Raw genomic sequence first — 22,849 nt, 5'->3', positions numbered from 1 at the left:
CTGGAAATTACCGAAGGTTCAACAGCTCATACAACATCCACAGCCACAACGAAATGCAGGAGACAAAAATGAACACTGATCATGGGATGGTTCCTATTTCCCTTAGCATGGGACCATCAATGGACAGTGGCATTCAATGAAAATCAAATCAAACTAAAATAATTTAATAAACAAATCAATGGACAGTGGCATTCAAGAAACTACTTATTCTACACCCTATTGAAAAAATAATTTAATAAATTAATTAATTATAAACATACTTCCATTTCTATTTTTATTTCTTATACATACAGCCAGACAAAATTTCAGAATATACATGTTCCATTCTCTTCTATTCCCATTGGCATTGATGTCATACCAAATTGTCGTTTCATACCTCAAAACATATCGAAGGCGCCCTAAGTTCCATTGGCTGGTGTATGAATCCAGGGCAGTCCGGCAGGTTGAGAGCATTGTTTTGTATCTGGCATTGGAACGACAGGTCCGAGGAAGATGCGCCATAAATCGAGTAGTATGGTTACCAGCATTGCTGCACCTAGAGCATCTACAGTTACTCTTGGTAAGTCCCATAAATCGCCAGGTTTCTCGTCGATCCTGTGAAACCGAACAGAGAGTCAGTATATACCTTTCATATACAGAAGCACAATCCACGAGTCACGTATATGCATATATGTACTTCTACCATTTTGGTTTTCTTTTTAACTTTTCCGATTTAATGAACTAAACCAAAAAAGACACCATATAAAATTAATGACAGCAAAATTAAAATGAGCTGCAAAATTTCTTCTGAGCTGAAATATGCAGAGCTCAGAATATGAATCCACAATTTCCATATGCCTAATGCATTCACAAGCAAAACAACTGGTCTAACATTAAGTATCAATTGTTGATTTGTTTACTTCTTACCTCAGAAACATTGGGAAGCTTACCATGAAGTACATGGCATAAAATAAGGATCCGACTTTATACATTGAAGATCGGTCAACAAACTCATAATAAGGGAACTGCACGGGTTCAAAACATAATCTGTTATTACTGACTAAAAATTCACAGATAAATGGAAAAATATTAAAAAGAAGAAAATAATATGAATTAAACTGACGCCAAAAGTTTTGCATAGCATAGATGTCACTCTAAGCTCATGCAAACCTAAATTTCAAAAGGAAATGACGAATCATAGAATTACATGAAACAGATCTCATTTTGCATTGGCTAATTTATTTATAAGCCGGCACTTGAAATGTTTTATAATTAGATAAAAAGTTCTTGATTAACAATGTACAGAAAGACCAATTTACCACATACACTAGAGATGGCTAAAGTCTCCAGGTACGCTATGAAATATGCAAGAGCCAAGATCCATGCTGACTCGATAGCCCACTGAAGTTTTTCGGGCAAGTCAGCAATAGCATGCCGTAGTCTGCGAAGTGTCATATTTGAGGCGACATGGTAAAACAGGAAGCATACATGACTTAAAAGGAAAGTTGTGTGTGGTACCTGCACAGAATAATAGAACAACGTGAAAAAGGACGGACATACATAGATTAATAGTGTTTCTTGCTTTGTAACTTACATCATTCATCTTCCACGATGGAAATGTATAAGAAGCTCCCAAAACTGTAAAGAAGTAATGCGTCCAAAAGTAATTACCGACGTAGCTGAAAATGATTATCCAAAGGCTAGCCTGCCGCAACATGAAGTTCACAATTAAGGTCAATGACATTTCTCTGAACTCGTAAAATTATAAATGTACAGAACTGCTATAATAGTCTACAATAAAAAAGAAAATTAGAAATCTACAGTATAAAAATGAACTTTTTCAAATGTGTTCATCAAAGGATTTTGCACCATTGTGAATTAAAAAGCAGATTAAATATTCACAAGAAGAAAGCAAGACATAGTAAATGATACTGTCACAGGTCATGTAAATAGAAGCAGCATTTGTCCTGACAAAAAACTAATAGAATTGTATCACCTAAACAAATAATTCTGAAGCCATATTTATACGTGCCATAAACTTGCATATTCGACCAATCTAAATGAATTTTCACCTTCAGGTCACGGAGGATTGAGTAGTTCTACTACAGCAGAATGGGAGATGGATATTGCTACAAACTAGTGTGCACTGAAACTCAATAAACTTCATATAATAATTGAAAAAACAGTGAGAAAATTACCAACTGGTACAAGCTTCCTTATCAAAAGAAAATGATGTATTCAAGACCTAACAATGGAGTTTTCTCTTCAATTATGTTTATCATAGGATTTTGCAGCATTGTAATTTAAGAAGCAAATTTACTATAATAACAAAGAGGAAGCAAGACAGTGTAAATGATACTATTACAGGTCATTATAAACTCAAGTCAGTAAAAAACCATATATTTGTGTCATCTAAAATTAAATCATTCTCAAGCCAGTTTCGACATGTGCTTTAATTTGTATCTAAAGTCAATCAAAATGCGCCTTCGACTTTAGGGGTACAGAGAATTGAGTAGTTTTACTACAGTTAAATTGAGTAGTTTTGCTACAGTTAAATGCGGAATGGAAGTTGATTCACACTATTGAAGCTCAATAAATCTTCATACAGTAATTGAAAAAACAATGATAGCAAACTAGCAAGTGCTTCAAGCTTCCTCAAAAGAGATGGAGATATAAGATACTTAAGAACCTGAACAAAACTTAAGAGATCGACGGACATTTTCATAATGTTATTAGTCAATAAGAAGATTCTCAAAAGATTAGGAATACATGGCTACGTAATCTCTCCATGTTATCATATAAAAAACGCAACATCAAAATCACTTGCCTTTACCCAATAACGGTCCTTAAATTTCAAGTCTCTATCGGCCTGCAGAAGAAGAAAAAAATGATTAAGAGAAGCAAATCAAAATCCTCAAAAAAGAAAAATGACATCTTTAATTGGAATTCGGATTCTTAAACTGTCTAGAAGAAAAAGAAAAATAAAGTTATAAGAGGAAATTACCTTTCCAACAAACAGAACTGGAATTAAGAAAGAGGGAACAGCTGAAATCATAGCTAGAAGCAAATACTCCAACTCCGTAAAACTCTGCAGTGACAAGAATGGCAGCTTTACAATAAAAATTACTTGAACTACAAAAGCAGCCATAAATACAAAGGAGCATAACTGCCATAATCTTAATTTTAAAACAGCAACCTGACATTACTACCACATTGATCCTAGGTAGCACGGACACAGACACGGAGAAACCGTAATATATTAAGGTTTCCTATGAAAAAATGAAGTTTCGTGTTTGAAAAATTGCAGAAGGCTGAATGAAGTGTTCGTGCTATGATCTAACTCCATCTTATAATAGAAACGAACTATTTGTACCAAATATATTCATATATACTACAAAGTACTCAATTTGCAAAAATGAAGAAGCTATGTTTACCAAGAAATATGAAATTTCCAGAGATAGACATAAATTACCTCATAAAGCTTGTAGGGAACAACAATGCCCAAACAGAGAAAAAGCCAGAAAGGAGTATAGTAGAGAAAGAAAAGATCGCCCCATCTCTTGCTCGGGTTTGGAGCCAACCATAAACTCAGTGTACAGGAACCCGATTCACCACCTGTAATGTCATAGCCAATTAGAACACTAACATGTAAATAATACAGAGACAAACAAGATAATAAAGCAAAATTGAATACCTCTCACTCCCATTTTTATGAAATGGGTTTAAAATTTGATGAGATATTTAGGATCTGGATTGATAGAGAGAATGCGCATGAGACTGCAAATTGTCACTCTCTCACTGATATTGCAGCTTAAAAATCGAACCGGACTAAAAAAACCGAATTGAATCGGACCAAAAACCGAAGTACAATTCAGAAGCGGTCATCACAAGTTACCAAACTCGTGCATGAATTACAAGTAGTCACCTTTTGTCATTATCCAGTGGACCCAAATCTTCCATTGGCATTCATAGGCCCTGCATTTTACGCTCATGAATAACCAAAACGTATGTAATTATCTACAGCTTCACTCTTTATATAAATATGTATTCGTGTTAGATGGGACGGGGCGGGTAAGAGATGGGACGGGGAAGAGAGGCGTTGGTGGCATGCAGTGATAGGAACATGGGGACAGGAATGGTAATTTGGGATTTAGAAAGTGGAGACCGTGTAATGAATTTACCAACTTGTGGTTCTCCTTCTCATGGTTTGCTGTGCTTGAACGATCAGTTTCTTGTAGCTTCTCAGGTTAATAAGCATGGATCGGTCGGTGGTGGTGCTATTTTTACTTGGCCATTGATCAAGGTAGCTTCTTTTATCTGGGTTTTTTTTTTGTCCCAGCAGATTTCAAAAATGGTGCTCTTTTTTTGTTTCTTTTCTGTTCTGTAAGTTGTTATTTTTAGAGGTTCGTGGTTTGAGGTTTACCAAAATGAGTCAAACAAACTTTTAGTCAGTAACCAATTCATAAGATCTGAAAACTGAATCTGTTGGTGAAAATTCTGTTCCATTTCATGCTCCAATTTTAGCCTCAATCACCAATTCGAAGCTATCCAATTGAAGCTATCGGCCCGATTGCTTGTACCATGGATGGAGTGTATCTTGCAGGCGGCTCTCCTTCTGGAAATGCTTATATATGGGAGGTCAGTTGCTTTCAATACTTCCTCGTCAGTTTAATCAGAAGGAAACACTAAACATGGTGATGTTCCGTAAAATTGTACAATTAGAAAGACTGTTGTTTTGATATGGTTCATTTTAGCTCATTGATGATTTTACTATTTCAGTTTAGAAAGGCTAAATTCTATCTGATAATCTGAAGAATAAGTTGTAATAAGATTGAGATTGATTGTAGGTTGCAAATGGTAGATTACTCAAGACATGGCGCGCCCATCATTCGTCTATAAAGTGCATGGTATTTTCTAATGACGAGTCTCTTCTTGTTTCTGGCTCAGATGATGGCATGATCTGTGTATGGTCTATGCTTAGGTAAGAATTGAATTTCCCTCGCACCGACTTTTATGTCTTCTAGAGATAATTTCAGATCAAACGGTATAAATGACATATTTCTAATACCACCAATTGCATGCAAGTCTATTAGATACTGAGAATCCCGGAAGCTCGTCTTCATTGCTACACTATTCATTAGAGCATAAGTCGTCCGTAAGTGGTCTGGTAATAATATCAACTAGTTCAAACTCGACGTTTATATCAAGCTCTCTTGATGCCACGTGCAAGGTGAGTCGATATATATACACTTCGCATTCTTGTAAACTATATCTTGAGAACAATGAAAATTTCTTTGTGCAAACAGCGTACTTTTCCCTTTTGTAGGCGTGGAACTTGGTCTCAGGTAGTCTTATACAAACTCAGGAATATCCACTAGCAATTACTGCAATCGACCTTCATCCAGCAGAGCAGTTCCTGTTTGCCGGAAGTATTGATGGAAGAATCTTTGTTAGCATGCTTAACGTTGGACTAGTGGACGATCCCTTAGTTATTGATGAAGCTCAACCGGTTGTGCTAGAAGGACACAAGTAATGCCTAATGTATGATGCATAAAATTTCTTGCGATATGATAAAGCATTTATATATATATATGATGAATAGTAGTCGTCTACAAATTGTGGAAAGAATGAAATGTTCAAATTATTTTTTAACTTTCTGAAATGAATTGAGCATTAGAAATTTGCCTCGTAGGCTTTGGAAATTTTCTGGATAGATATTGCACTTGGCTGAACACAACAACATTATTTGTGAATGCCTTTTTTCCGCTGCAGAGGATCAATAACGGCATTGACCTTCTGTACATTGGGTCTGATATCAGCATCCGAAGATTGTACTATCTGCCTCTGGGATGCTATTACTTGGATGGCTATACGAAGATTTAACTACCGAAAAGGTAACTGCTGGTTTTCATATATGGATGTTCAAAGAAAAACTTAGCTGTCGTTATTGTTTCCGTAAACGCCAGGGTTCTGATTTAGTTATATATAGTTCTACTGCATGACAAGTAAGTTGTTACAAAATTGTGTGTTCATTTTTAAACAGGGGCAGTAACTAATGTTGTAGTGGTTCCGTACTTTTCTCTGCTTCCTTCATCAAATTATCAGAGAGTTCTGAATCAGTTCCGCTTTTCTTCATTGGATAAGTGTCCTCAGCCAGCCAACTCTTCCAACGGAACAACCATTATCCTTCGCCAATGTTCTCCCTTCAAGGATGATCAAAATTCTCTCAGTTTCGGAACCATTTCCATGGACCGGCACATAAATGAGATGGAGGTCTCTTGTTCTGAACCATTTATCTTTACATTCAAAAATTATTTCCCGGCATTCAGATTTATCCTTATGTATGCGTCTGTTGGTATGCAACCAGGAAGGATACACACCTGCAGCCTTGCAAATGAAAGTAGAAACAAACATAGACCACCGGATATGGGCTGCAAGCATGACGAGACATGTCATGGAAATGAACAAGCATTTGCAATCCCGTTTGCTAGATTTAATGCAGATTCGATTACTACGTGATACTGAAGATGATGACGCAAACACTACAAGAAAGAACAAGAGAGTTAAAATTGAAACTCCACTTGAGGAAGAAAAGCCATTGCAGGCTCGGAACTGAAGAAAACTGTTATTTGAAATGATATTTGGAGGCCTTTCGCATCGTATGATATACAACAGTTATCCGAAATTTCTTCATGCCTCTAAATGTTAAAATTCTACATTTATAACATCTAAAAAAATTCACCTGATTTTCCATTTCTGCATTATTATTTTGGTGCTACATACTTGTTGGACACAGATTCACAAAACTTGATTTTATATTTAACAACAGTACATAATGTTCTAGGGGTGGGCAAAAAACCCGGTCAAACTGCAAAACCGAACCGAAACTGTAAAATCAAACCAGAAAATATGGTTAACCGGTTCAAGAGTTTAGGTTTAGGTTTTAATTTTTGATTTTTATGGTTAATGGTTTAGGTTTAGGTTTTGGAATTTTAAAAACCGCGGTTAATCGGTTAACCGGTTTATAAATAACATATATTTTTATAGATTATATATACATACATACATATGTTTTTAATTATTCAAATAAAATATATTTTACATCTACACATATAAAAATTCTAAACAAAAAAAAATATTTAAAAAATATTTTATTTATCAATATATTTTTATTTTAGGAGTATATATATATATAAAAATTATAAAGAACTTTATTTTTCTTAATAAAATATTTATATACCTAATTGAAATAAAAATAAATAAAATTTATATATTAATAATTAAATAGAATAAAAATTAAAGTTTAATTATCAGACTATATTTAAATTTTTATCTATAAATTTTATCTTTTTTATATCTAATTTTTTTAATGGTTTCATGGTTAAAAACCGCAAAACTGAAAAACCGAACCGTTTTAAATGGTTAACCGATTTAATGGTTAACCGTTTAAAATTTTAGATTTAGGTTTTTAATTTTAAAAACCGGACTACTATGGACCGGTTTACATATTACCCTCGTGGACCGGTTAACCGGTCCATGCCCACCCCTAAATGTTCTCATGTCAATTGAGGTAAAATATTAATACAAAGTTATTGAATTAAAAAGAATTTTAAATTTGATTCTCATTAAAAATTAAAATTCATTAAAGCTTTCTAAAAAAATAGCTTAAATTATTGTTAAAGGGTTAATTCCCATACAATATAAACTGCTAGGAGCTACGTGGCATGCAGCCACTGATGATGTCCATTTTCACGGACACAATCGAGTACGGCCATCATTTTTATTTTCTTGCTACTCTGATCTGATGATCTCGCTAGGCCGTCAAATGACGGCCTATGCCGCCGTTACAGCTAGGCCAACCGCATACCGGCAACTCTTCACCACCTCCGGTGCAGCTCAACCGCAGCTAGACCTCGACTACTACAGCGATTGCAATGACAGCAACAGCAGTTATCCAATGGCTGAAACGGAAAGTTCGGTTCCAAGAAGAGGAGTACAGTGGGCGTTTATTGGATATCCACGTGTCAAGAGACGCGTGTACGTCGAGACACTCTCGAAGCTTCTAGAAGTTCCGTACATTTCCATGGCTACTCTTGTTCGTCAAGAGCTTAACCCTGGTACCTCACTCTACAAACAAGTAATAAAACCCTCAGTTTTCAGTTTTTTTTTTTTAGTTTCTGATTTTTGAAGTCTTTGCTTGCTAGGGTTTGTATTGATTTTCAATTGAATTGCTGTATAATGTGGGATTGTTATTAATTAAGGTTTGGTTTGGTTTGGTTTGGTTTGATTATGATTAGATTGCAAATGCTGTGAACAGAGGGCAAATTGTTCCGGAGGATATAATATTTGGTTTGCTTTCAAAGAGATTGGAAGATGGATATTACAGAGGTGAAACTGGTTTTATTCTCGATGGAATTCCTCGTTCCCGATTACAAGCTGTAAGTTCTTTTACAGCCGTTTATTCATTAGGTCAATGCCGTTTTAGCTCAATGATCTGTTTGTTTTCGTGCAAATCTTTGCAGGAGGTTCTTGATGAACTTGTAGAGATTGATTTGTTTGTTTTCGTGCGAATCTATGCAGGAGGTTCTTGATGAACTTGTAGAGATTGATTTGGTTGTGAATGTCAAATGCACTGATGATTTCTTGATACAGCACCAAGAAGGTATATCTATGTTCATTTAAATAGTTAAATAAATGATCAACTATCTAGTAAATCATTATGCAGAATCTCCCATTGTCGTTGCAGAAGCTGCCTGGAAAAGCAAGCTCCAAGCCTATGTTGAACAGGTAAAGTTATAACTGCATTGCTTGTGTTGTGTAGTTATACTAAATCTTGGGGGTTTAACCGAGTCCAGTCAACTCACAGATCATTCAGAGTTGACTCGAAAAATACTGAAACCAACTTGATGTGTTGACTCGAGTTTGAGTTAGCTACTTGAGTCAATTGCCAAATCAAGTTCGAGTCGAATCAACTCACAAATCATTCAGGGTTGACAAAAAAAAAATACCTAAAACTAACTTGATGCATCGAGTCAAGTTTGAGTTAGCTACTTGGGTCAATTGCCAAATCAAGTTCGAGTTTGAGTTACTTGGGTCAATTGCCAAATCAAGTTCGAGTTTGAGTTAGCTACTTGGGTCAATTGCCAAATCAAGTTCGAGTTTGAGTTAGCTACTTGAGTAAATGGCCAAATCAAGTTTGAGCATCAAATACCCGACTCGACAAGCTCGCTAGCCTATTCGAGTATTTGTTAAATTATGTCCATGACAAGTAATTTTCTTATTTTTATACTGAAAACAAAATTTAAAACCATTATACATATAATTGACTCGAACTCAGATTCTCAATTATTCTACTCGAGCTCCTGAAATAAAACTTGATTGAGTTTGAATCTGAGTGATGAGTAGGTTGACAGTGATAACTAATACTTAAGTTTCCATTTTTGTCCTCAGAGCAAGCCACTAGAAGATTATTACAGGAAACAGAAAAAGCTTCTTGATTTTCAAGTAGGCAATGCACCTGGAGAGACATGGCAGAGGCTTTTAGCTGCATTACAGTTGCAACATGTAGATGCTCTTTATTGCTCAAACAAACTCACCGGTGGATCATATACATTGCTTTAACATTCCGTATTCGGACGATAGTACAGTACAGTTATCAAATGTTAATATTTGCTAATAGTAACAAACTCAGATGATAACAGTTTTCTCTTCACTAATATCTATGATTAGAATAAATACAGAATGCTAAGTTTCTAAATAGAATATCCCTTTTGTGGATCTGCTAATTGGTTTACTTACCTCAAATCTTCATACCGTCTGCTGTTGCTTGAACTTGAACTGCATATTGCAAGTTCCATAAAATGTCCTCGAATGACGGGCGGCTCCATGATTCACAAGAAATACATTTACTCGTTATGGACATAATAATTGATAAAGATTCTTGTGTGCTCGTCGCAAGCACCACCGGGTTTATTATTTTTCTATAGCTCTCCTGACTGTTACAAGATGCCTGTAAAAGTGCAATCTTAAAGCATTAGGATGACATCAAACAATAATGAGCTTTGGCAATTGTTCTGCTAATAATAATTCAAAGTTCAGAGCATACCAAATATTCATCCACTAAAAGCCTGTCTCTTCTGGCAGATACTGAGCGACCAAGGAGTGATTCGAGTAGTATGAAGCCAAAACTATAAACATCATCCTCTAATCTTACCATTTGCCTGAAACACAGATACAAATCAATTCATTTTCTACTCATTTATATCTATGGAGTTGCACGGAAATGAAAACTGTTGAAATGGAAAACCGCTGAAACAATTTGTTTGACCTAATATACTATATCAAATTTATCAGTTTTAAAAGTATTTTCAAAAAAATATTGAAACATCAAAATGCACAACTCGTTAAATTTCCATTATCACGACTGCAAATAGGCAAGTTACATCGAACCACATAAAATTTAGGAATTTGTTAAAAGTTAATCTGTCAGTCTGTAATCATTCAAGGTAAATGAAATTTGTTTATGGTGTGTATCAAATTATAACCCTATTTGCAGATAAAAATAAGGAATCCTTACCGTTCTTTAAGGGCTTCTCCACCTTCCTGCAAACAAATAAGACATACACATCACAAACCTATGGAACAAAGGCCTTACAGTAAAACATCTTATCGATAGATAGGAATCCTTACCCGAAAGTTTCCTATTTCGTCCGAGATAATTGACAGACCATAGTCGCTTAGTTTTGCTATCCCGTGTTCATTGAGCAGGATATTATTAGTTTTCAACTGATTGTTGAAGAAACCAGGAATTACTCCAGTATGAAGAAAATGCACAGCTTTTGCAATACTAATTACCACTGTCAACCTCTCTGGCCAATTTAGGACATTGCCTTGGCTGTCATCTACACATAAGACATAGCTATAAGCCGATACCCAGAATGAACAATCATATTCAGACAGAATATTCATGCATGGACGAATGACAAAATGTTCATGCATGATGCATGTGCATGATGACCTAGATCATATTGCAAAAATAGATTATAATTGTATAGTTTTCGAGAAGCATTAGAAACGATGTAAATCAATGAACAAGCGATCACATACTTGAGGTACTCCAGAAGCAATTTCCAAGAAAGTTTGGTATATATATGCATAGAAGATCACCAAGAAGTGTGAGTCTATCCAAAATGCATTATGTTTTTGCAATCATGATATTCACTCGTCTACAAGACCTATAATAAGAAGAATCAAATAAAATTGCTCCAAAAATGTTTCACAATTACCATATAGATGAGCTTGAAGCTTCCCATTTGAAACAAATTCATATACAAGGAACACTTTGTTCACTCTGTAATCATCTTGTCCACCACCATCAATGCAGTGTCCCAGCAGGCAAACCAAGTGCGGGTGACGAAGCCTTGAAAGCAAATCCAATCTGAGCTTAAGATTTCGAGTTGTATATTTCTTTGAAGAAGGTAAACACCTTATAGCAACTTGAGTCCCATCTTGTAATCTTCCTTTGTAAAGCTGAAAAAACAAAGGAAAGCACAAACGATTCAACAGGCGATTAACATCTAGATGCATCACCATTGTTTTCTCACCAAATTTTATTCATGAAAAGATTTAGGATCTTCTCAAGTTTTAGACAGTACCTTTCCATAATAACCTTCACCCAAAACGATAGCATCATCGAAGTTTCTTGTAGCTTCTTTTAGCTCTTCTAACGTGAATGGCCGACAAGCTGGGAGACCTTGAGTTCCCAGCTTTGCAGCTTCAGAAATATACCCTGAAATGCAAATTAGAAAAGTGTCACCACACATGATTCTCAAGACTAACACTCAGAATTTCAGTGTCTGCCTACGATTTCTTGCTAGTAGATGACCTACTTGCATTTGTGAGTATCTCAGAGGAGAATCCTGGCGCTGAAGTTTCTTGCACTGCTTTGTGCAACAAATGCTGCTCAGATATTCCTCGCGACTTTTTACACACTATGAGAAAACCAAAAGCCAGAATCACCACAACAATAAGCGTACCGGCAGCCACACCTACTAATACTCCCACATTTCTGCCTCCTGCTTCTTTATTTTTTACTGCCAGAGGTAAGTTCACACAAGATGATTCCGCACGCTGGCGATGTAAATCAATGGATAAGCAGTTTCCACCAAACTTAACCACTCTATCACCCGAGTCAGTACTCAAACAATAAGGCAGTTTCCCAGTAAAACTATTATTCGAAATATCAACAAACTGAAGTTTGCTGCCACAGCTTAGATGATCTGCAACAGAACCGGTGAACATATTCGATGCCAAATTCAAGTAAGTGATGTTTGGCAGTGAGAAAAGAGCAGCAGGAGGTGTTCCACTTAGTTCATTGAATGAAAGATCAAGGTGTTGAAGATCGCTTAGCTGGCTATACTTACGCGGAATCTCACCTGAAAACGAGTTGTTACCTAGGAATGCCATGACCAATCCTTTAGGGCTTGATGGCAGATTAGAATCTAAATTGTTGTTACTCAAATCCAGTACATGTAATTTAGTTAAGGTATCAAGACTTGGTAACTTCCCAGATATTTCATTGCTAGACAAAACAAGATCAGTAAGAGTAACAACTTTTGAAATTGAAGATGGAAATGAACCTTTCAATTTGTTGTTACTCAATCTTAGAACTGTAAGATTAGACAGCGAATCGAACCAATTAGGAACCGTGTCATTAAAGAAATTGTGATCAAGAACAAGAGTTTGAAGCTTCACCATTGTTGAAATCTTGGGAGGAACAGAACCATAGAGATAATTTGAACTTAAATCCAGGAACTCAAGTGAAGACAATCTATGAATTTTGTCTGGCAGTGGACCCCAAATGCCAAGAGACACAAGACTAAGGACTCTCAAGTTACCTAACCTAGCAAGAGTGACAACAAAAGAATCCATAGAGAAATTTTCTGATAAAGTTTGAGTTGAAATTGCATACCCAACAAAGTTATTATCAACAACATGGGATGGCTTGTCTCCTATAATTCTCAGCTCAGTGACAACATTGTCCTGACAGGTCACATTCACTTGAGTGGATGAAGATAAATAGCAAAAATCTACAGTATGATCATTCCAAATCTCTAGTTCAAAAGGATATTCTAAGTGCTTCCTCAGTTGAACAAGAACTTGTGTTTGTGAAGATTGTAGTTGAAATGTACCCAAGATCAAAAAACTCCATGTAAGACATGAAAGCAGAAACCAGCTACAATAACCCATGAAAAAAAACTATCTTTGATCTTAGAAAGTTTGCAGCAAATACCTGAAGTGAAGTTGATCTGCTGAAAAAGTTAAGAACAGCCCATTATGCAGAAACAAAAAAACAGAAGAGGGTTGAGTTGAGTCAACAGTAGATGTGAACTTTGTCCAACATTAATGGAAAGAGTTTCAGTCAATAGTACAGTTGGTAGTTGAAAGTTGAAATATTTTTACTACAGAAGTGAAAAGAGCAGAGTGTTTTCTTTTATATATTGTGCATGAGTATGAGTATGTTCTAAATGAGTCTAAAGACTCTAAACTATAAGACATATTTTTAAACTTTTTATATTTAGATCAATGTTCATTCGAGAGTACCGAGTGAAGCTCTAACTCCAATTTTTAAACAGCTGAGTGCATGAATACAATTTGAAACCGTAACTCTATTTAAATTAAAAGAACGTCTTACCAAATGAGACTCATTTGCGACTAGGGAATGAAGTGTAAGAATGTTAATAATGCAATGTCTTTGGAATTTGCTTATAAAGTGGACAGCCTGTCTGCAATATTATTAAATACCCAATTGGGCATGCAATTGTGTAGTGCAATAATTTAAGTGTGGGCAACCTGTTTACTGATAGACCCAGCTTCTAGGTATTGGCAATTTGGAATATTTTAAACCTAAATCTCTTAAATTTTGCGAAATCTGTGTAAACATAAAGGAAATTGAAAAGTTGAAAATTGTGGCATAGAAGACAATATTTGATGCATTAAGACACTGATGAGATCATAATTAGAATTAAAGTTAAGTGATTGATTAACAAATTTAAGAGTATGAAGTTGATGTCTTACTTTAGACACGGATTCTTGCTTTGCAAAAAGAAAGAAAGATTGTAGCTTTGTAGTATAAAGATTGCTGACAACTACGAATGAGAAAAACATATGAAAGCTCCACAATTAACAGAAAGCCGGTGAGGCCTAGCCGAAGTGCTAGGTCCTCGGATTGTATTTTTAAAGTCTCAGTTTCGAATATCAGTAGGATTGATTGGTTTAAAACCAATTTGACATCTAACTACTAACGGCTGACGTAATTAAATTCTACCTGCAGGAAAAAAAATCTGTACTGTAACAATGACTGGGACTAAAGACTAGTATAATTTATGACTACTTGTTGTAGAGTAACCCTGATTTCTCGGGTTAATTTGACCACCGACTAAGGTTAAGTTAATAATGCAAACATCATTTAATATTACAATGAAGTTGCAACAACTCTGAATCAAAATGCAATATGGTCAGTGGTCACAGCATAATGGTCCTACAACTCACTGTCTGATTTGTTTAGCATATGTGCCACTTGATCATTTTTTATTATGTTCTTTTTAAATTAAATGCAATGCATATAATTAATAATATCTTCTTAATGTATAATTGATTCCTATAATTTATGTCTAATAGGGTAAATAAATCACATATTTTTTACTTTCATAAATTTACATTTTGCTTGTATTTTTGGTGTTTCTTAGTATTTGTCATATATTTACATCTTGTAATACAACTTTCACTTATTATATTTTTATTTTAACATTCTTCGATGAATTCTAACTTTGAAAAAAAAAAATATCTTACCCCTCTCAGTCTAGTGATAAATTGTTTTTTAATTCAGGTGCTTTATTTATATCCCAATCATATAACCAAAGATTAAAGAAAAGGAATTCCAGAGATCATTGCCCTTTCCTTTTGGCATAGTATATAGAAGGGCCTACAAATTCATTGCTTATCATGGCATGTCCTTGTCAAAATGACTCATGCAATAGAATCAGATTCACATTATGAAAGCATACCAGTAGCATTATCTTTTTAAATTTAACATAAAGTTAATATAGAAAACCTAATATTGAGATCAAATGTCAAAATTGATGATTTGGCAGGACCCTCATGACAATGATTTGGCACTCTGCATCCATAATTCATGCATGCCCTCTTGTGCCCGAGCATCACTAAACCTGTAATCAAAGAACAATTAACTACTACAAAGCATGTACAGAAAGTAGCCAAGTAGTTTTAGTCACAGATTATCATAAATAATCCACAAGGAAATACACAAAAAAACAAGGGATAATTTCATATAAGTTCACCGACTACACCAACTTTCATTTTGTATCAAATTAATACACTTGTTCATAACCCGGCGTAGTTTGCTGAGGTCAAAGTCATTCTCCGGTGTAATTTGCTAAGGTGAAAGTCATTTTTCGGCTGCCACCTCAGCAAATTACACCGGATTGTAAACCAATGTATCAATTTGACACAAAATGGAAGTTTGTGCATATATTTGAAACGTTTTATAAATCATGATTAAATTGAGAAAACGTGTATAGTTGGTGAATCTATATGACATTACCCCTAAAAACAACGAATTTTTATAGAAAAGCAGCCCAGCCCAGCCAGCATCTACAAAGCATTTGAGGACATTTTAAATATGCACAGGAGGTTGTAATGTCCAGATCAATAAGCTGATAACATGACTACAGTCTAATAGGGATACAATGACTGACCAAGGTATTTAAAGACATTTTAAAGACAGTTAAGCCAACAATCCATTCCACTAACTGCTTTAGATTGGATGCTATACATACATCAATATATTAACTCAAAGTGGCATTGTCTTTTGATGGAACTCGAATTAAAAATGTGCTGAAACAATAAATTTCCATACCTATATGCTAAAGCTATAAATTATCTTATAATGAGTCTGAATATTGAAGGTAGGGGTGTGCATTTGATTTTAACCGGACCGAACCCAACGGAAATTTTGATTTTTTTTCCAAAACCAAAGAATTTAGTTTGGTTTGGTTCAAAACTAAACTGACAATTTTTTACTTTTAAAACCAAATGGAAAGATAATATTTTCATAGTGTCAAATCAAACTGAGTTTATTACTTCGTGTTGGTTTTGTACACCCCTAATTTGAGATGCTGCTGAGCTGACAATTCTAAGTTGCATTCTTTGTCAGCTGCAGCTTGCAAGGAGGATTGTGAAGGGCTGAAAGGCAATACTAACACATTGCTTAAGTAGTACCTTAAATTCTTTCTACAGTACAAGAACCCAACTCTATAATTACTATACCAAGAAACCAAAGGAATGCCAACAGACACATTAAAGGTTATAATCTAATAATAATATTCTATCTTCAATAAATGGTCCTAATATGAAGAAATAAAAGACTAACACTAACATTAAAACCTTGACCAAACAATGTCTGACACTAATAATCTAATTTCTTAGTAAATTACCAAATACTATGAAGATCTAAAGGACCTGAACCGACCTGATGCTTTGACCATCTGAAATAGATTAGCTAAGCACTTCATGATAGTTCTTAGAATCTGTAAGACTCACAAAATACTCATCGTCAATAGACTTCAAGTGAATATGTGTAACGAAGAAAGACAGCCTCCCAACCAATTTATTTAACTGAGAAAGAGATTGAACTCATTCGACGTGACCTAGTTCTATACCAGAGTCATGACAATTCGCATTCAGAAGTATTGAAGGTTTCTCAATATACTAACAAAAACACTTGACCACCAAAGCACAATTAAATAAGCTCATACCTTTAAAATATTGACGCCATCTATACTGATATCAGATCCGATGCCTGATAGTCATGTCCATTGCCTTCAAATGATATGTGCAATTTAAGAATCCTTCGGTGCTCCTACTCAATCAACAGGATCAATAATCAATTAGATTTTAGATCTCTTGAAAAGCCTTGAAATTCTATCCTGCCTTGATGGGCCTCAACAATTTCAGGAACCATATCCTGATACTTAGTCAGTACCTTCTTCAGGAACATCTCCTCCGTCATTGTAAACATACGGAGAAGGTTAACATCTTCCTTTATCAATTCCTTGGACATCAAAATATTCAGAACTGAACATCTAGGTAAAATTCTTTTCTCTAGACTAAGAAGCATAAGATTTGGATTTTTGGATATCTTAGAAGGACTAAAGTTTAATTTGTTCATAAAGAAGTTCAATACTTTACTTATTTTCTTAACTGAGGTAGTCATACACATGGGTTGCATCTTAAATGCAGTAAGAATCTCATCATTTGACAAACCAAAACTTCTGTAGGCCTCCAACTTAAGCTCCCAAAGTGCTTTGTTCATTACTGCCATGCTACGAATAGCTAATACAAAGAGCAAATTCGTTGGATCAAACCCCATTCTTTTAACTTCAACAATTATCTCACTAAGTTGCTCAGTCTTCAGCAGCAAGGATTTTGGCTGAAGCAAGAATATCTTCAATATCAATGAGTCCGGCACCCCATGGTTTGCCATTAACAACATGTTAGGCTCGAGCACCTTTTCCACATTAGATTCTAGAATCCGATAGTTAGCCTTGATAGCTTTCATAACATTTAAATTGTGCCCAACAACACGCCTAATAACCTGAACACAGGGCATAATTTTCTTTTCAAGACTCCGCTCTAAAATGTAAGGCTCCGATGACAAAATATGCGCAATATCAAACTCCGAAAACCCCAAAGACTTGAAAAAATCCAACTTAGGCTTAAAAGTCTTATGAGCATGATACAAATACAAAACCGGCCGCTTCATAGTCAAAGTAACAATCTGCTCATCACTAAAACCATTCTCTCTAAAGAACTCGGCCACTGCCCTAGCATCGACATCGAGCACTCTCGGTTCCTTGCTTGTTACTTTAGCAAGAGTCGTACCAGAAATCCCCAAAGACTTAAAAACCTCCAAATTAGACTTAAGGGTATTGTTTATATCAGCTAAAAGCAACAATGGGCGAGTAGAGATTATATGTTTAATATGAATTTGATTCAGACCGTAGTTTCGAAGCAATTTTAGGACCAAGTCAGGGTTCTCTGTGGAGTCTAAGTGTAGCTTCTTAGAAGCTGTAATTGCTGATTCTAAGGACAGCCCACATGATTTTTGGAGGTAGGAAAGTGTAAGAGACCGTGAGGAGTTGGAATCAGAGAAGTTGGTGATGAATCTTGATGATTGTGTTGGATATAAATAAGCATTGGTTAGTGTAGTTAGTGAGGGTTTGTAGTGTCTTAATTGTGACAGTTTTTTATAAGATAATCGAATCATTGAACTGGGGAAGTAAAGAGATTAATGGGGAGCAGAGAAATGAAGGGTTACCTGGATTTGTTGTTGAGGATTGAGTTTGATTCAGTTCTAGCTATGGCTTCTGTCTCTCTGCCTTTTTTATTTGTTTTGAATTTTGATCGATTTCATTATTTCCCTAATGAGGAAATGAAAAACTGGACTGGGCTCACTGCTCGTGTATGGGCCGTAGCCCTCTTGAAAGATTAGGCCTGAAATCTATTGGGGATACACCGGGCCAACTTGATCCATCATCCAAAATCCAAAACCTGAACCCTAATTCAACAAAATTATAATAAAATAAAATCGCTATATTATAAAACCCTAACGCCAAAACCCTTCCCCCAGTTCCTCCTTTCTACTCATTCTCCTTCAGCCGATAAATTACAGCTGAACAGCACCAAAATTGTCTAAGTAAAAGTGGAGCCATGGCGCTGTATTTATTGTACGAGTCGGCGTCTGGTTACGGTCTGTTTCTAGCTAACGGTATCGATGAAATTGGGCAGAACACTGAAGCTGTTCGTAACTCTATCTCTGATCTTAACCGTTTCGGTAAAGTGGTGCAGTTAACCGCCTTTGTTCCTTTTGAGTCTTCTTTAGATGCGCTCACTCAGTGTAACTCGCTCACTGAAGGTAATATATTTGCTCATTATATATTTGAGTGTTAGATATTTGAGTTTACTATATAATTCATTTCTTCTATGTGTTTTGTGTTTTCATTTGTAAAGTTAGTGATGCATTTTAAATTTAATCTAAATTTATCTAATTTTATAGAGGGTATGTTTAGAATTTAGGGTTTAGGGTTTAATTACTTTCTGAGCTGTTGAAGTGAAAAAATGGGATTTTGTTATGGCGTACGTGGTTTTTTATTCGTTTCTATCTTATGAAAATGTTAGTTGTTGCATTCTTTAAAATGGTTGATTGATTACCTACTTTGTTGATTAGGCGGTGTGTTTACTTAATTAACATTTAGTTATGAGCTTTGGCTTAATGCAGTATTTATCTATTTGGGTTTTCAGGGCTCATGACCGATGAGTTGAGAAACTTCTTAGAGCTTAATCTTCCAAAAGTCAAAGAGGGTAAGAAGGCAAAGTTCAGTTTAGGAGTATCTGAGCCTAAGTTGGGATCACATATTTTTGAAGTTACTAAAATACCTTGCCAAAGCAATGAATTTGTTCTTGAGATTATTCGTGGTGTGCGTCTGCATTTTGAAAGGTTCATCAAGGACCTCAAGGTTTGCATTTATTCACTAGTTTTGTTATTTTGAAAAAAGTTCATTTAATTTAGATCTATAGTGTTTTTTGAAAAAATGGCATGGATATTTTATACAATTCTATTGTTTCATAGCCTGGTGATCTGGAGAAAGCCCAACTTGGTCTGGGACACAGTTACAGCAGGGCAAAGGTCAAGTTCAATGTCAACCGAGTTGATAATATGGTTATTCAAGCAATCTTTCTTCTTGATACTCTTGACAAGGACGTCAATTCTTTCTCTATGAGGGTCAGGTCTGTTGAGGTTTTTTATGCATGCATGTGCTATTAGAACTAATATTAAAATTGTAATTTGCTCTGAATTCCTGCAATTCCTCTCTTATTGCAGAGAATGGTACTCTTGGCATTTCCCCGAGTTGGTGAAGATTGTCAATGACAACTATCTCTATGCAAAACTTGCCAAATTCATAGAGGACAAGTCAAAGTTGTCTGAAGAGAATGTTCCCGAGTTAACAGAAATACTTGGAGATGAAGATAAGGCAAAAGAAGTTGTAGAAGCTGCCAAAGCATCAATGGGTATGTTCTTAAATCTCTATTTACCTTTTGACTGCTTCTTGATCTTTACTTCAATTTTTCATTTATTTCCTTTCCTACTTTCAGGTCAGGATTTGTCTCCAATTGATTTGATTAATGTCCAACAGTTTGCTCAGAGGGTAATGGATCTCGCTCAATATAGGAAGAATCTGTATGATTATCTGGTTACTAAAATGAATGACATTGCACCCAATTTGGCTTCCTTGATTGGCGAAGTTGTTGGGGCTCGTTTGATTTCTCATGCTGGTAGTCTCACAAACCTTGCTAAATGCCCTTCTTCTACACTACAAATCCTCGGTGCAGAAAAGGCATTGTTCAGGTGCGTTGGCATCGGTTTACTTGCAACTAAGAAGAACTTTTCTTGATAGCTTATATATTTTAGAGTCTCTCATGCATCCACTGTTCATCAGAAAATTGTCTCGTGTTCATATCATTAGGCTTGTTGTATTTATGGGTGTCCTTATGAACCCCCCCCCTCCCTATCTATTCCTCTATATATTCTTTTGAGCTTACAGATTCATTTCTTCGATTTTGTCTTTAGGGCTTTGAAAACCCGAGGAAACACACCAAAATATGGTTTGATCTTCCATTCATCCTTTATTGGAAGAGCATCTGCTCGCAACAAGGGACGTATGGCTCGATATCTTGCAAACAAATGTTCCATGGCATCTCGAATTGATTGTTTTGCTGGTATTTCCTCAACTTGTTTGTTAGTCTGTCTTTTTTACTTTCAATTCTCTTCATTAGCCTTAAGGATTTAGAATTTTCTTTGATATTTCTGCAGACAGTGGCAGTACAATTTTTGGAGAAAAGCTGAGAGAACAAGTTGAGGAACGACTGGATTTCTATGACAAGGGAGTTGCACCTCGTAAAAACATTGATGTGATGAAAGCTGCAATTGAAGGTGCTGCAGCTAAAGGTTTGTGCACACTAGTGAAAATGATTATGGTTCTTTATCTTTCCATTCAAACCCGAGTAGCTTGGTTATTATGTGAAGCAGATAGTTTTGTTGCATTAAATGCACCGGCACTTATTTCAATCAATGTTTCTTGTTTTGGAAATGTGCTGGAAATTTGACATTTTGGACTAGAAACTTCATTCTAACAAAGTAAACCTTAAAATAAAACTGTATTCTGTGTCCAATTGTCCCATTTCCCTGTGTCAGTCTGTGCTACCTAACTTGATGGTTCTTTCTTTTTGTTTAAATAGTCTTGTTTTCTGCTGCAGATGATGATATGGAAACAGAAGAAGCAACTCCTGCGCCTTCAGCAAAGAAAAGCAAGAAAAAGAAAGCTAGATCAGAAGCTGCAGAGGATGGTGAAGCAATGGCCGAGGATAAGTTGACAGTTACTACAAATGGAGGAGATGATATTGAGGATGCTAAGTCGGAGAAAAAGAAGAAGAAAGAGAAGAGGAAATTGGAGCAAGAGCAGACGGTGGAGAAGTCAAATGGTACAAAGAAAAAGAAGAAGAGCAAAGACGAAGAAGTCGAGGATGTGCAGCCCGCTAGTGAAATCAAGAAGAAGAAAAAGAAGAAGTCGAAAACCGAAGACGACGAGTGAAACATGACTCGATGTATCCGAGTTAGCTGCAGTAAAAACTGTTTTGCGGAGCAGAATTTTGATTGTAGAAGCTGTGTTTTTATGTTATATGTTTAGTACGATATGATGAAAAGGTTAGGGTATCTTTTAAGAACTGTAAAATGTTGCCGACTGTTTAATTTATTCTCCGATTGCTATAAATTATTGTTGGAAGCATTCCTAGCAAATCTTGATGTGCTTTTTGATCCACAACATAGGGCTGTGTGGATTATGGTGCCATGAATGGCATATGATAACCGTTGCATTATCATTATTTAGTGGCAGGTAGAGGATGTTGGTGGTAGGTTTACACTCTCAACAACCAAATGTTATATCGAAGCTTGACTACTGAAAACTAATGCGCACTCCTAACTCCGTTTTTGTATTAAACTAATGCACTATTATTGGGCTGTTAAACTGACTACAGTCGACCCTCTAATAGTTAATATTTTATAAATTAATAATTCTAATAATTAATAGAAAATTGAGAGAACCAACTTCGTTCCACGTCGGATAATTAATAATTCTATTATTTAATAATTAATAAAATTTAAAATATATTCTACATGAATATTAATTATTAGAGAGATTTTTTTAAAGAAATATATAACAATTGATGATTTATTTGAGGTAATACTAACCTTAATTCATAAAATGTAAGTTAAAATACCATCAAATTATGACTTTTTTATTCTTTTGAGAAATTTTAAAAAAAGTTATTAGATAAACAAATTAAAGTAAGTAAAGTATCTCTAGTATTAAAAATATTAAAAATTATTTTATTTTATAAATATAACTTCTTAGTAATTTTTTTAGTTTGATATCAATTGATATTTTTTAAATTGAATATAAAATTATTTCTTTTAAATTGAGTGATTGTAAAGTGTATTTAGTTAGTTTTTTTATAATATAATATTAACATTAGGCCTATTAATGTACATGCTTTAAAATATCTTTTATAATTTTTTTTTCTATAAATTCAATAAATTAATACTTCTAATAATTAATAAATTTTTGATCCACCATGTGTATTAATTATCAGAGGGTCGACTGTATATATATTATAATTTTAAATTAAAATTCCATTTGGCTCATTTATTATTTTAATTTTAATTGATTAAATT

General features: G+C 35.0%; 6 protein-coding genes across 8 annotated transcripts; 3 read left to right on the top strand and 3 right to left on the bottom strand.

Moving 5' to 3' along the window:
• Positions 1-219: 219 nt before the first annotated feature.
• LOC126673059 (cycloeucalenol cycloisomerase-like) lies at positions 220-3,787 on the bottom strand. Of its 2 annotated transcripts, none has more exons than XM_050367019.2 (8): positions 3,674-3,787; positions 3,452-3,594; positions 2,984-3,067; positions 2,807-2,848; positions 1,574-1,684; positions 1,306-1,497; positions 907-1,004; positions 220-594 (listed from the first exon to the last, which is right to left on the bottom strand). In XM_050367019.2, exons 1-8 carry the CDS (start codon positions 3,684-3,686, stop codon positions 399-401), a joined length of 879 nt encoding a protein of 292 aa, XP_050222976.1. In that variant the 5' UTR covers positions 3,687-3,787; the 3' UTR covers positions 220-398. The 2 variants fall into 2 exon arrangements, with proteins under 2 accessions (XP_050222976.1, XP_050222975.1); XM_050367018.2 differs by having other exon boundaries at positions 930-1,004.
• A 147-nt stretch (positions 3,788-3,934) lies between these two features.
• Positions 3,935-6,757, top strand: LOC126673058 (protein ROOT INITIATION DEFECTIVE 3-like). The gene is made up of 8 exons (XM_050367017.2): positions 3,935-4,282; positions 4,504-4,617; positions 4,827-4,960; positions 5,065-5,209; positions 5,306-5,508; positions 5,752-5,873; positions 6,023-6,252; positions 6,347-6,757. Exons 1-8 carry the CDS (start codon positions 4,058-4,060, stop codon positions 6,593-6,595), a joined length of 1,422 nt encoding a protein of 473 aa, XP_050222974.1. The 5' UTR covers positions 3,935-4,057; the 3' UTR covers positions 6,596-6,757.
• Positions 6,614-9,764, top strand: LOC126672928 (probable adenylate kinase 7, mitochondrial). Its single transcript, XM_050366878.1, has 7 exons — positions 6,614-6,683; positions 6,776-6,919; positions 7,692-8,116; positions 8,277-8,417; positions 8,560-8,641; positions 8,726-8,766; positions 9,430-9,764. The coding sequence occupies exons 1-7, from the start codon at positions 6,614-6,616 to the stop codon at positions 9,598-9,600; spliced, it is 1,074 nt and encodes a 357-aa protein (XP_050222835.1). The 3' UTR covers positions 9,601-9,764.
• Positions 9,529-13,904, bottom strand: LOC126673719 (probable inactive leucine-rich repeat receptor-like protein kinase At3g03770). Its single transcript, XM_050367959.2, has 7 exons — positions 11,868-13,904; positions 11,634-11,767; positions 11,265-11,508; positions 10,669-10,880; positions 10,556-10,581; positions 10,085-10,199; positions 9,529-9,988 (listed from the first exon to the last, which is right to left on the bottom strand). The coding sequence occupies exons 1-7, from the start codon at positions 13,225-13,227 to the stop codon at positions 9,779-9,781; spliced, it is 2,301 nt and encodes a 766-aa protein (XP_050223916.1). The 5' UTR covers positions 13,228-13,904; the 3' UTR covers positions 9,529-9,778.
• A 997-nt stretch (positions 13,905-14,901) lies between these two features.
• LOC126673721 (uncharacterized) lies at positions 14,902-18,458 on the bottom strand. The gene is made up of 2 exons (XM_050367962.2): positions 16,815-18,458; positions 14,902-15,206 (listed from the first exon to the last, which is right to left on the bottom strand). The coding sequence occupies exon 1, from the start codon at positions 18,323-18,325 to the stop codon at positions 16,943-16,945; it is 1,383 nt and encodes a 460-aa protein (XP_050223919.1). The 5' UTR covers positions 18,326-18,458; the 3' UTR covers positions 14,902-15,206; positions 16,815-16,942.
• A 206-nt stretch (positions 18,459-18,664) lies between these two features.
• LOC126673720 (nucleolar protein 56-like) lies at positions 18,665-21,913 on the top strand. Of its 2 annotated transcripts, none has more exons than XM_050367961.2 (8): positions 18,665-18,973; positions 19,360-19,574; positions 19,688-19,845; positions 19,940-20,127; positions 20,212-20,464; positions 20,687-20,835; positions 20,930-21,064; positions 21,376-21,913. In XM_050367961.2, exons 1-8 carry the CDS (start codon positions 18,769-18,771, stop codon positions 21,705-21,707), a joined length of 1,635 nt encoding a protein of 544 aa, XP_050223918.1. In that variant the 5' UTR covers positions 18,665-18,768; the 3' UTR covers positions 21,708-21,913. The 2 variants fall into 2 exon arrangements, with proteins under 2 accessions (XP_050223918.1, XP_050223917.1); XM_050367960.2 differs by having other exon boundaries at positions 18,666-18,973; positions 21,373-21,913.
• The last annotated feature ends 936 nt before the right edge of the window (positions 21,914-22,849 follow it).

Source organism: Mercurialis annua, linkage group LG3 (assembly GCF_937616625.2).
Source record: "Mercurialis annua linkage group LG3, ddMerAnnu1.2, whole genome shotgun sequence".
In the NCBI taxonomy this organism is placed as follows: Eukaryota; Viridiplantae; Streptophyta; class Magnoliopsida; order Malpighiales; family Euphorbiaceae; genus Mercurialis; species Mercurialis annua.
This window is presented reverse-complemented; position numbering and strand designations above follow the sequence as displayed.